At 41.8% G+C, this 14,496-nt stretch overlaps 1 protein-coding gene across 2 annotated transcripts; it reads left to right on the forward strand.

Moving 5' to 3' along the window:
- Positions 1-563: 563 nt before the first annotated feature.
- On the forward strand, positions 564-12,726 carry LOC137282659 (organic cation transporter protein-like). Of its 2 annotated transcripts, none has more exons than XM_067814448.1 (9): positions 564-704; positions 3,759-4,059; positions 4,890-5,311; positions 6,328-6,567; positions 8,623-8,757; positions 9,511-9,593; positions 10,008-10,128; positions 11,943-12,015; positions 12,355-12,726. In XM_067814448.1, exons 2-9 carry the CDS (start codon positions 3,784-3,786, stop codon positions 12,580-12,582), a joined length of 1,578 nt encoding a protein of 525 aa, XP_067670549.1. In that variant the 5' UTR covers positions 564-704; positions 3,759-3,783; the 3' UTR covers positions 12,583-12,726. The 2 variants fall into 2 exon arrangements, with proteins under 2 accessions (XP_067670549.1, XP_067670548.1); XM_067814447.1 differs by having other exon boundaries at positions 683-745.
- Positions 12,727-14,496: the final 1,770 nt, after the last annotated feature.

The following is a 14,496-nucleotide window of genomic DNA, read 5'->3' on the forward strand; positions in this document are numbered from 1 at the left end:
GATTGCAAAATTTGAAAAAGGGTACTTTGAGGATTAGTGAAACTTTTGTTGTCCGTGTAAAATCCCATGTGTGAGATTGTTTTCCTTTGCTTAAACCTGAATTGTGGTTAACTGTGTAGCATGTGCCTGCAATTATCATGGCACAGGAGCGAAATCGATTAAGCTTAAGTCAGATTAATTCATTTGATTTAAACATTTAAATGCAAGTTATTAATGAACGTGCGAATGAATTAACCGATGAGAAATGCTTGTCCTTGGTAAATAATGACTTGAGTAAACATCAAAGTTGGTAAATGTGGAGTGATCAAAATTCTAATCATTTGAAACCATCAACATGCCTGTTAGTATGACATTCCGCAGGCTATTTCATGAATTCCTGTACAAATTCTCAACTGTTTCGTCTCTAGATTCCAATATTTACAGACCTCAGCCATATAACTGGAATATTGCTGACTTAGACCCATAAAACCAAACAGTGAAAACATACAACAACACTGAAACTCATTTGTCAGAGGGTTGATGAAAACAGACTTTGTTCGACTAACAAACTCCGGCTACGACACAACGCTGATGATAACGCTCTAGAACTTCTGTCATTATCGGTGTGGATGTCAACTACTTTTTATCATTTATCTTACCATTGAGTGACACTACAGATGCGACCAGCGGCTGGGTCACAAGATAAAAGAGATCATCTGCTGAAGGTAATCATTAATCACAGTGTCTTTGCAAGAGGCAACAAAAGGTAGGTTTGTTATTTATAACTATATCCTATTTATTGCGTAAAGCCTGGAAAACAATGATCTCATATTTTGTGGTAAGTTGTTATGGGTGAGATGAATATGACTGTTATGAATAAGATGTGATGGATACCTTTGTACTAACGAGACCATGTGGTCAGGCTCTCTGATCACGTCCGGACTGACGGATATCATGAATCACAGACCATCGTAACTTAACTGGGTTCTATATGAGTATAGTGTTTCTCAGTCCCAATGTATGATTTGTGTGTTATCTACACTGCTGGTCATGGATACCGTCAGGTAGGTAAAACTGCTACATAATGTAATGTTGCATCAGGATGAAACTAAGACTTTCATGATCTTGTATAGAATTTAATTCTAAAACGTATAATGCGCAATTCTAAACACTTAACTGTGCAAGCTTCAGTATTGCATTAGTGTCTCTGAATCGTTGTCAGGTGCGCGACAGGAATGTGCTTGGCCATCATCCTCTAACCTAGATAGGACCCTTCGTGATTGGGTCAGGTAGTTGTTATCAAGGTTTTAACAAAGCTTCGCTTGACTTCAAACAGTCCTGACGATTATTCTAGTAAGAACTGACTTTTCTGTTTTCTGTTCCAGATGTTAAAATAACTTACATAGAGGGATCGTTGGGTAGAGGTATCATGCATGGCATCGATGTAACTTCAGAGACATATGTCTTCATACTTTGGCGTAGATTATATTCTTTGAAGTGATTTTAAAGGAAATGTACTGTCACCTAAAAACCCCATTATACTCCCTACATTTTTAGTGAATGAATTTTACACGTGTCACAGGGGTAAATAAAAAACAAAGACGCTGGTCTAGACTGCCAGCTGTCTGGATTCTATTTGTGTGGACTGGGCAGCTGTGACGGCCGAGTGTGTGTGTGTGTGCTGACGATTAGGTGCCCGACTCTATGCTGGGTTCGAGTAGTCTTTCGCCCCTGTACCCAAGTTCGACGATTGATTTGCACGTCAGAATCGCTGCGGACCTCCACCAGATTTTCCTCCGTACTTTACTGAGAAAGTGTTATCCTTAACGTAACATAGGCTACATAGAGATGACAGGCTTCTTTTAACAGCTATGCGGTACAACTTGAAACGAGAAAACCTGTGAAAAACATTAAGGAACACTTGTCAGTTCATGTGATCCCTCATTTTGTCCCGCGATACGTTAGAGATAATACTTTTAGTGTTCTTTACAGCAATGTTGTGCTCTGGTGCTATCCTACTTAATCGTCACATCAGAAGACGTTTCGAGAACCTTTGTTGACCCATTACCAATCAAGAAACAGGAGACCCGTGAAGGTCCGGGGTAGAATAGGCTTTCAGCGAACCCAGGCTTCCCATAAAAGGCGACTATGCTTGTCGTAAGAGGCGACTAACGGGTCAGGCTCGCTGACTTGGTTGACACATGTCATCGGTTCCCATTTGCGCAGATCGATGCACATGATATTTGCCAGACTGCAGCCACATAGCTGGAATATTACGGTGTAAAACTAAATTCACATATTCACTCAAGAAACCGGAAATCGAGATTAACCAATCGTAAAGCAGTTATCCTTAATTTTACAGCACTCAGACTCATTTTTGACAATGCTTTGAAATATAAAACAAACTATATACCATATCCCAAGAAAAGCCGTAGCTAACGGGTGGCCTGTGTTGTATGTTACACTGTCCAAAATGTCCTTTGTGTTACATTCAGAATCACGTCCTCTTTACATGTCTACTTTTCAGTCGTGAAGTCGTTCAGCTCGGAATATTTCCTATCAACATTTTTCGAGAGCCGGTGGTACGCATGAGTACTTAGATCTTGATGTGCATGAGATGTAGCACACAGTTTCGTCCCATCCTAAATTCGACCCCTCATTTATCAGCGTGAGGCCCAAATCGCCAGCACACAATGTCAGCGGCCTGACCCACATTGCAATCGAAGCAATTGGTAGCCTTGATCACGACCGTTGCCCTTCTAACAAGTATAAGTTAGACAGGTTCAAGAGGTCCAAGGATATGAATTCACGACACCTAGTAGAAAGTTGTTTTAATGTCCCTGGGATTAGAACTCCTTGTAATTACAATTTGTAGTATATTTGACTGTATCTCATCCGTAGCAGGCAAACTGAAGGGCAAGTTTAATTCATCATCTCAGCGCGTTAGAATTATTGCCAGGTATACTCAAAGTGGTGGTCCATTAGTATTTAACCGAGGTGTACCGTGTTCTGTTTCGGGCACTGAGTAATATCATTGGTTGTCCAGAAGACTTACAGCGTGGGCAATACTTAACCCAACAGATCTCCTAGGGTGGTATCACCATGACTAGGCAAATCATATTGTGCAATGAATGGTATCAGGATAGCAATGTGGGGTCAGCATAAGTGTCGCCTCGTTCGCTGGGCGAGTAGGTTCACCTATTCTTGCTTTCAGCATCATAAAAGTCATGACATGCCATGACTCACAAAGGTCCAACAACTCGCCGCACTGTGGCCTCTTTCTGACAAGGAATTTGGCAAAATTAAACATGCAGTTGTTCTAAAAATACGCTGAGGATGAAAGACAAATGTTTATTTTTTTTCGAAAACTCAACATTTAAACTCGCTGGCCGAACAGTGGCCCATATTCAGAATGAATATTTCGGAGGTTGTAAATTGAATGAATGTATGTTTATAAGTATCATGACACAAAATTCAACTCTTTTTGACTCAACAGTCAAACGGGCCAACGGGGGAGAAACATTTGACTCATAGGCAAGAATATTCACTTTATTTTTAAATATATGTTTTCCCATGTTTTTGATGCTATAAATGAATGAAGGTATGTTTATATGTGTTCTGGCACTCAGTTGATCAATTGAACTCATTTAGATGAAATTGGGCTAATGTAAAGCGATATTTAAAAAATCTCTCCCATGGAGTCCAGAATTATATGTGTTGTACTCATTCGCTCACTCCCAGGATAACCTGTGACATGTTCTCGCTTTTCTTTTCCATAGACAGAAAACAGGGTCAACATCCGTCATGGGGATAGAAGAAATCATTGAAGGTATAGGAGCTTTTGGGCCATTCCAACTTGCGATGCTGAGTATCATATTCGGCGGGAGACTGGTCATTGCCTGGAGTATGATGATGATGTCGTTTGCAGGCGTGGCCCCAGACTGGTGGTGTACACCTCCCGACGTCGACCCCAACAACGCCAGCTACAGGGACAACACGACGTTCCAGCTGTGTCCCAAGAGTGATAACAATTCCTGCACCTATGTGTACTCTGATGATATGAACACAGTCATTAATCACGTGAGTATGCTTTGTCCTCTTCAAGGTATGCCCTCATAGGGAATCTGGTGAACATTCGATTTATGCGGTTGTATAACAGAGGGAATATGGTGGTCAGTTTTGCTGAACGGGTGTCCGATTGTCTGACCCTTCTAGATCGTCACTGAATAAAAGGCACAATTCGTGAAACCATCTTCAATCTGATACTGGCCAGTGCCCGTTTGTCAGCACCCTGTATCCCTTGTAACCGTCTTCTATCTGATACTGGTCAATGTCCGTTTGCCAGCACCCTGTATCACATTTCGTTAGCATCCTGTGAGTCTCCCGCTGTCAACACACTTTGAGTCACCGTTTTTCAGCATGTGGGACTCACCGCTTTGGCTAGTTCTCTTTCTGTAGACTTGTCTTTCATTTCGTAATTTCCGGTATCATTCCCGCGTCATTTCACTGCACATTTTGCAAGGTTCGGACGATGGTAAACTCTAAGCCCATATGGGCCCCGAATCTGATTAATAATCTGTCCGTGTGTGCTGACACACAGAACTAGCAATATTCCAGACATTGCCAACACAGGGACGTATAACACTCTCTGTTCACAGAGGCTGTCCGACCAACTGACCCACCCTAAGTATATATACTGAACAGCAAAACAAACGCAAACGCTGTTTTGATCACGTTTTAAATAGAAGGTATACACAACGATTATTTTCACGAGGTTTCATTGTTTGAAACTTTCTTTCGCTGATCAGTATATATCAATAGTTAACTGCTTCTGAAAACTCTCCTAACATTTCGGCTTGGTATGTTAGGTAAAGTATATACATATATGCGAACGTTTCTGTTTTATCCAGTGGAACCTTGTGTGTGACAAAGACACCATTGCGGCAAGTATGACATCAATACAGATGGCTGGCGTTATGACAGGTGCGTTTCTGGGAGGACAATCAGCTGATATCATTGGAAGGAAGAGGACCTACTACCTGGGAATCCTTTTACACGGCGTGTGTAACGTTGGAGCAGCCTTTTCGGTGTCTTGGCGAATGTTTGCCACTTTCAGGTTCTTTATCGGCTTCGGGATAGGCACATACTTGACAACGTCATATCCATATGCGATGGAGTTCGTGGGAACCAAATGGACGGCGGTGTGTTCTTCGCTGCCTCTCTGGGCGTTTGGAGTCGGGTTGATGGCTTTGTCGGCATGGCTGGAGCCAGATTGGCACACCCAACACCTCATCATCGCAGCTCTGCACATCCCATTCTTCCTGGGCTGGTTGTGAGTGACATAATGTACACTTTCCTGTTGAAACAAGCATCGGGAATCGTGGTGTGACCAGCCATCAAAGTAGCTGTGATTCCTTATTCAGCGTCGCATCCTTTTGGGATGCTAGAAATTTGGGTTCGAATCCTGGTTTGTCCTGATCGTGGTGCCCATGCTCATGGCTTCAGCAAGGCCGTGAGCGCAGACTGAGATCGTAGTCTGTAAACACCAAAGCAGGTTTAAAAGTGACTACCTCACTTACTACTCTCTTTAATCTCCCGAGAGGTCGTATTGCACAAATACAATTAAAATTGACCTCAAACAATATTCCCTGACCAGCTAAAATGGGAAGAGGCAGGAGTGCAATTGTTGAATATAGAACAAACTTTATGAATAACAATTTCTTATATATTTCGATACAGATTCTTGCAGTGTTGTCAAGAAGGAATAGTCACTCAGTAAGCTGGTCGTGTTTTTGGCGCGATGATAGTGTAGCGACGTAAAACAACATTCACTGACTAGCTAAATTAGGAAGATGTGACAGTAAAGTTGTTGCCCCTGACATTTGATCTGGGGTGGCTCCTATGGGATGAAGTGAAATGTTCCATTCAGGCCTACTCGATATTTCCCTTTACCTACAGAAGTAACCGTGGACAATATTTGACATACAGTCTATCTTGGGTAGATCTGGATTGCCCTCTAGTAAAATATGAACCCACCACAAATATTTTTCAGTTTTAGAAATTGTCAAGCACGCGCCTTGTACATTATGTTTTCTATAAGTGTTGGGTGGTAGGGTAGCTTGGTGTTCAAAGTGTTCGCTCGTCACGCCGAAGACCCGGTTGGGTTTCCCAAATATCTAGAATATCTAGGCCCAGGTGTCCACTGTCGCGATATTGCCGTAGTATTGCTTAAAGCGGTGCAAAACTAAAATCACGCACTCCCTCCGACAATTGCAGGGTACTCCATAGTCACTCACTAAACCGCTAACATGATCACAGTTTCGTTTGAATATTACTACTTTTGTTTAGCATCGTCCCGGAAAGCCTCCGGTGGCTGGCTGTGAAGGGACAGCTTGAGGAGGCGGAGAAAGTGGTCGACCAGATGAGTCGATACAACCGGAAGGAGAAATCTCCCAACACCGCAGACATGCTGAAACAGGTTGCAGAGGAGGAAAAGATATTGCGTGCCTCGGGCACAAAGTACACCTACCTCGACCTGTACAAAGGCTGGAGCATGTGTTGGAAGTCACTGGTCATCCAGTTCATCTGGTGAGTATTGAGCCCTACCAGCAAAAGCCACTTCGACCTGTACAAGGCTTGGAACTTGTGTAGGGGGTCACTGGTAATCCAGTTAATGTAGTGAGTGTGGAGCCCCACCAGTAACCTCGAACAGTACATGTGGTGGCAGTATCGTTTGTCGATTGTCATGCAGTTCTTCGCCTCCATTCCCATCTCCAGCTTCCGGTTCAACGGAGTTGAGGGACAAGAGGGTATTATTCCATATGGAACACTTACAGTTACCTCCCCTGCTTCATTCGCCCATTACACCACATTTGGTTTTTTTTGTAGAATAAATGCTACGAAAATTCTACCAATACCAACGACAGATAAGATAAATAAACTTCAACAGTATTTCTTTTTAATTTCTGCTTATTCTTGTTCCGTCACTCCGTTGAACCGGAAGCTCGCAGGGGTGACGGAGGCGAAGAACGATCTGAATACAGCGAGTGGCGCTTAAAATGTTAAATAAAACATATTTCACGTGAGTAAACATTAGGTAGGAAATCTGAGAGCACAGCCCGGGAGGAAATGGGAGTGTGCCTTTGATGATGGCGATATTTTATTTTGACATGAACAATATTTTCCGATTTTGTCAACCTTTGCTCGCTTCGCTCGCATATAAGAAGACTTGTCATATTCTCTGTGCTGTGCAACCCTATTTTCACTACAGTTTGCCTATGTGTTGACGAACCTGCGGGCAATGTTTGGGATGAAGAGGAGTATAGCGTTGTTGAAAGAACATGATGTGTGTGTCTGTTGTGATGTAATGTGATGAAGCATTAGACCTTTCTCCATGAGTGAACGACTGCATATGAAGCTCAATGCTCTCTTCCCTGTATCACAGACCTGTCAAGTTCCGATTTGGCATCCGACCATAGCATGTAATGCCCTCCCATGCCATAATGATGAAGTCTCCAGTGAACTAAACACCATCCCACTTTTGTACCGTACTGTCGTGTACCGTAGATATTAGAGGTGACTATTGAGGGGGAAACAACTTTTGTACCGTACTGTCGTGTACCGTAGATATTAGAGGTGACTATTGAGGGGGAAACAACTTTTGTACCGTACTGTCGTGTACCGTAGATATTAGAGGTGACTATTGAGGGGGAAACAACTTTTGTACCGTACTGTCGTGTACCGTAGATATTAGAGGTGACTATTGAGGGGGAAACAACTTTTGTACCGTACTGTCGTGTACCGTAGATATTAGAGGTGACTATTGAGGGGGAAACAACTTTTGCAGTTGCGTTAGTCTGTTGCAACATGCTATTGCGTTAGTCTGTTGCAACATGCTATTGCGATAGTCTGTTGCAACATGCTATTGCGTTAGTCTGTTGCAACATGCTATTGCGTTAGTCTGTTGCAACATGCTATTGCGTTAGTCTGTTGCAACATGCTATTGCGTTAGTCTGTTGCAACATGCTATTGCGATAGTCTGTTGCAACATGCTATTGCGATGACAATAGTCTATTGCGACCAATTATTGACATGTTATTTTAATTGTGTTTTCCTCCTTGAATTGGTCCATTCGAAGTCATTTCACACGTGAGTGTATGGTTGTATACAAAATAAAATTAATGTAAAGTAGGTTCAGTCTCTTTTAATACCTGACAAAAACCTTCACGCCAACAGTGAAAGCATGAACTCAATGAAGCTGCAAGTGTGCACCCAGACATGCTGTATTTTGCGCTGCGCATTTATCAATGGACGTCAATTAATAAACTATCGATATTCACGCACACTATCAATACATCGATAGTTCTTCATTTCTATCGTCAATTAATTGCTATCTGAGACTCAACAATTGCAATCCATCGATAGTTCGATGCATCGTTACAGCCATAGTGGATGTGATGGTGCAGGAATGTAGCAGTGTGTTGTAGCAGTGCAATTGGTGTGGTTTTCTTTTCGGTGTATGTACCATAAAAACATAGACCACGATGTCACTTGGGTTCTGGTATTAGTGTATGTGACATGCGGTAACACTGACACAGACAGTACTGATGTATAATCCCTCATATTCCGATATGATTGTTTCAGGGCATGCATGTCCTTTGTGTACTACGGACTTTCATTTGGAGTTGGTTCTCTGTCAGGAAACCTATACCTGAATATCTTCCTTATGTCCATTGTCGAGGTACCAGGCACCGTGCTGACATTCGTCATTGCTAACAAGTAGGTACCTTGATTTGGCTTGAAGCTATGAGGACACATGAGGATACATGGACAGATCCTTTGGAGCAAGAAAAAAACCCCGGCTTTTTAGAAACCAATCGTATGGTTTGACGAACTGACACAAGGATTTCATAAAACTCAAATAGTGGTGTATGATTGAAGGGCGACTGACTGGTTTGGATTTTTCTCCGCTTTTTGCAATTTTCTATCAATATCACGTCTGAGGACGCCAGAAACGGACTTCACACATTGTACCCATGTAGGGAATGGAACCCGGGCCTTCGGCGTAACGACTGAGCTCTTTGACCACAAGGCTACCCCACCGTTCTTGCTGCTGAAGGACAATAATAGGGACATCACTGCATGATTCGTTAAGCCAAAGATCCGTTAATACAAACACTTGTCAATCCACCAGATCCGTTGCTATCCTATGATGACATTCATTGGATTGTCGGGTCCAGATTCGATTATTTACAGACCGTCGCCATATAGCTTGAATATTGCTGAGTGCGCGTAAAACTACTCACTCACTCACTAAATACTGAATACATAATACTGAAACAAATACATACTCATGGCATTGCCAGAATCGTCCCTGATTTTTAATGTATGTAGGGAAGGTTTGTCAAAATTAAGTCAATGAATAAAAATTGCTTTGACAGCAGGTATTAGCGATTACAAACATTCAGATGTTCGAACATAATTATGTCAGGTGGTAGTCTTATGTCATTGACGTACCCTATCTGTTCCCAGAATTGGCAGAAAGTGGACGGGCTTCCTATATTTTGACATCGCTGCAGTTGCAGCCTTTGCTGTGCCCGTGGTGTGGAAATATGGTGAGACATTATTAGAGAACCTTAGTTAGTTTTCTATACCATTGCCAAGTCTATTTTAATGGATGGTTGAACATTTTCCGGATGATTATTTAATCTTGCATTTCTCTCAATTTACGAAATTGATGTTTTATTAGCTTCAGCGGCTTTGCTGATGAAAGGTTGATTCCAGCTGTGGGGTTATCTTCAGCTCTGAAAATGACTCGATGCAGTTTTGTTGTTATCTGAAGCTATGTACATTTATGCACTGTAATTTTACATATGGTCGTCATATTCATGACTGAATTGAAACACCATACCATATACGTAAATTGTGTGCGCCACAGATGCTGGGACACTGCTAAGTTCAAACTGAACATCATGGGAGGTATCGTTAATAGAAGAAGTATACTCCATCCCTATGATAACATGTTTCAGTGGATGCAGATAAACAGGGGCCAATTATCACTGGTCTCGCCCTGGTGACCAAATTTGGAATTGGAAACGGCTGGGGAGCCATTCAGATACTCACGAGTGAAATCTATCCCACTGTGATCAGGTGGGTAGAATTAGATTTACTGTGTATGACTATGGGTATTTACAGAAAATAGCAACTGGAGACGGTCTTCTGCGTTATTATACGAGACACTTAGAGACATGTACATGAATATAGGAAGCATATGTACTGAGTAAAATAACCCAAAACTTCACATTCTTTCTCCAGAGCACTATAAAAGAACAAGAGACGGTAAGATGGTTAAGTAGTTATTATTTCATTGCTGAGATCTGTGTGATGTACTCGATACACTGACAGTGTACAATCAGTTCCATTAGACTACACCGCCGTTCCAAACATGGGTATAGAGAATGTCAAGCCGCAAGAATAAAAATTCGAAATTCCTCAGTTCAATATTGTGTATGGCCGCCCCGCGCATTCATACCACAATCGACATCGACTGCCTGATGCTTGTGAACACTTGGTTTGGGATTCAGCGCCACTGTTCTTGCAAGGCAACGACAAGTTCCTGCAATTTCTGAGGTTGGTTCCTAAGAACACGAAACCTTCTCCCAAGTGCATCCCAAACGTGCTCTATTGGGTTAAGGTCAAGGGAACTCGTTGGCCATTTCATCACTTTGACTCCAGCGTTTTGAAGGAAATTTCGTGTCAACCTCGCGGTATGCGGCCGAGCATTAGCATGCTGGAACGGTAGACCTGGGCCATGAGCCGCCATGAAAGGAACGACTTCAGGGTGAGCACATGGTCGCGGTAAGCAACAGCTGTGAGCTTTCCACGGATGACCAGAGGTCGGGAACGTTTGTTCCCACAACATTGGGCATACCGGTCACGACGTCGTCCCCAGACTCTGTGCCTGCCATCCGAGAATCTGAGGGTAAACCTGGATTCATCGTTAAAAACGACTCGATTCCAGTCTTTCTCGGTCCATCGAAGGTGGCCCCCGGTAGACGTTGACGTTGATGAAACGGCGTCAATATCGGCCCACGGTATGGACGTCGAGAATGGAGATTGACAGCCCGGAAACGAGTTAGAATGGTCTGTGAGGACAGTCGACTGTCTTCTGCTCGTGACGTCACACGTCGACGAGGCGACCTTGGGCGATCGGAAGTGGTGCCAGTTTGTTGTAGACGACCTCAGTCATACACAGTGCGGCGGCTGCATTCCATTACTCTTGCAACGTCAATAACTGATCTTCCCGCTTGCAACATGCCATCGGCACGTTCACGTTGACACATTTAACAATCGTGGCATTTAAAGTACCGTTAGATCTGTAGTTTAAAAGTGTTTTTTTTTCAATTCTTGAGGCCAATGCAAACACATGCAAATGAATAAAACTGCGAAGATCACGTGATCGACTGCACGTGCAAAACCTGATTTGGTTCTAACGTCATTTGCACGACGAATGGGTGGGTTTGAGTGGGTTTTGCTAACGTTTTAACGGTAGGAATCCTATTTCGGATACATAGATGTATCATGAGAAAAAAAACTGTTCATTATTTTTAAAATTTACATTTTTGTGAAGTTTCTTTTTTGACTCAGTATATAAGTGAGTGAGTGAGTTAATATTTATCGTCACATCGGCAATCATGCAGCCATATCGTGACGAGAACAAGTAATACTGAAATTATAGAATGAATGAATATAAGGAAATAAAACCCTGTTGACAACGAACAGTAAACACACTCAGTATATAAAGAATACCAACAGCAGATTGAATGTAACATAACAGGTATATAGTTTGCATAAACTTATCATATCAGACTTGATGGACATATGATGTGTCTGGTTCCATTACAAGCATTGATGTTTTTGTGTCGGTAAAATATATGACAATGATTAAAAACGGTTTGTTTCAGAAACCTAGGTTACGGCGCCGCCAATACAACATCACGCCTAGGAGGGATAATTGCACCATATGTATTTTCGGGGGTAACGTCATTTGTTTAAACTTTCCCCATTGAAACACAGTAGTTCAGAAGAAAAAGCATGTATGATACATGTTTGGTTTCTCCGAACCATCGTCCCTCATTATTTACCTCCTGTCGTAAATCGAGGCACATCGAGAGTAAAAATACAACAAACCAAGACAGGTGGTGGATCAAAAAATGGACCTTTGACATGTATTTTATGTGTATTTCGTCATTTGCTCGTGGCCACATGATGTTCTCACCCACACTGGCAGTTGTATCTTCTAGATGTGAAATGTGTTATATTTATTCATGACTGCACTAGGTGACCGCAATCAAGTATACGAAATTCTTATTGCAGAAAAAGGGGGATGTCTTTGTTCCGTTCCTTGTTGTCGGGGCGACGACAGCTGCGAGCGCAACGCTGACTATGCTCCTGAAAGAAACAAGAGGCCTCCCTCTAGGTGACACCATAGAAAAGGAGGTTAAGTCTGAACTGAAGACCACCAAGAACAACTCGCCCAACACAAACAAAACTTTGGACACACCTGAAAAACAAACTGAATATTTTTCATCCACCAAATTGTGACCTGAAGCTGGAACACACGGACAGGATCAATGCAAGACTGTGGATTCTTGGTTCTTCGTAAATGTGGAAACGACAAAAAAAGACCAACAAAAAACCTTTGTTTGTAACCACAGGTACTCTAAAAATGAAGTGAGCAAGCTCGAATTTGTTATTTGATCTCTAATTATTAATGTCAATTTGTCAGTTAATCAATATATGATCGAGTAGCCTTCTCGGCTCCCGGAGAAGTATACAACCTGGGGCACATATAAAGGGGCCTGCGACTTTCACCAAGCAATCGTAGCGCTAGGGTGATCGTAACTGCCATAGCCTTACGTCAGTCGCAGTGCTGTGATAACTTTGTGAAAAGGGACCCTGTAGTTTCACAGTCACTTTCCTGCCTGTCCTACCGGGTACCCATTTACTGACACACGTCATACAAATGGAACTCGAAGAAACTCCTGCCAGACGAGCCTGTTATTACATAAGTTGAATTTTCAAAGCTGCTCAGATAGGAAAGCGAGAGTATCCAATGGGCCGGTACTTTTTTTAGCATCACTAAATAAAATGCATATTTATGCAAATACAAAAAACAAGCTGAAAAAAACCAAAAGGCCCAACAACACCAACTGTCAAGACATGAGACCATGTTCCATTATCAAACCCTTGTTGTCAAAGTAGTAGTTGTATTTCAATCTCTGTACAGTTTTACATACCAGGCCATTTAGAACGGAAACGCATAAGAAAAGCAAGATATATGGATGCCAACGTCTTTATTTTGAATAACACGACGACTCCTTGTTTGTTCCTTCATCGGGTGAATGGTAAGGAGTATCAGGGGGATATATAATACGTCATATATATAGTACATCTATATATATAATACATCAAATATAGTGCATCTATATATATAATACATCATATATAAGGTGCCTCTCTCTATATAATACATCATATATGTAGTACATCTGTATATATAATACCTCAAATATAGAACATCCACATATATAATACATCATATATAAAGTACTTCTCTCTCTATAATACATCATATATATAGTACATCTATATATATAATGCATCATATATAGTACATCAGACACTACAAAGAAAGCATGTTTAACAATGTAGAGGAATGAATATGTAACACAAACATAAGGCATCTGATACACTAAAATATCATGGTAATTGATGCGGCAAAGAACACAAACACGAGGAGGTCGGAGATCCCTTCCAACAGAGGTAGGGGGGCCATAATGCAATACAAACGAAAGGCCAATGGACTGGTGAGGTGAGGATAGCCATAGTTAAAGAACATTGGGTAAGAAGTGTGTGTATTATTCGATTCTTATCTTGTTTTGAGTATAAACATAATTTTAGAATTCTATATTGGTAATAAACAGTTATTTTTTAGGTTGTTTCAGACGTTCCTTTCATCATCAGCGAATTACAATCTGTCATCTGTGAGATGATCTGTATCTGAGTTTCTGGGTCAGAACAAAGTTCACTGGCAAAAACATTAAGCCATATTTCTTATACTCCATCTAAACCACAACACGGAAAATCTAGAAAGTTGCGCTCAGAATTCCATTCCTGTTAAAGCAATACACTGAATATACTGTTCGTTGGAACACGGAGTCCATTTGCGGATATCCTGATGGCCATAAAGCGCCATAAAATATACGAAACCAACTGGAGTTCATGTCAAGGATATTGCAAATGTTGTTTATACAAAACACTTGCACAATCGACCAAAGTGCTGCAGGTAGAGTAGACGAGAATTTTCCTTGGACAATATGTTAAGACTTTTACAGTTTGGACAGAAGGTGTGTAGAGCAGTGTTGACGGTGCACAGTGGTCACACCAATTGCTGACCACAAGTTCGTCATTGAGGACGTACGACAGTACTGTTAGTTATGCAACTATGTTTACAGG

Source organism: Haliotis asinina, chromosome 4 (assembly GCF_037392515.1).
Source record: "Haliotis asinina isolate JCU_RB_2024 chromosome 4, JCU_Hal_asi_v2, whole genome shotgun sequence".
NCBI classification, from domain to species: Eukaryota; Metazoa; Mollusca; class Gastropoda; order Lepetellida; family Haliotidae; genus Haliotis; species Haliotis asinina.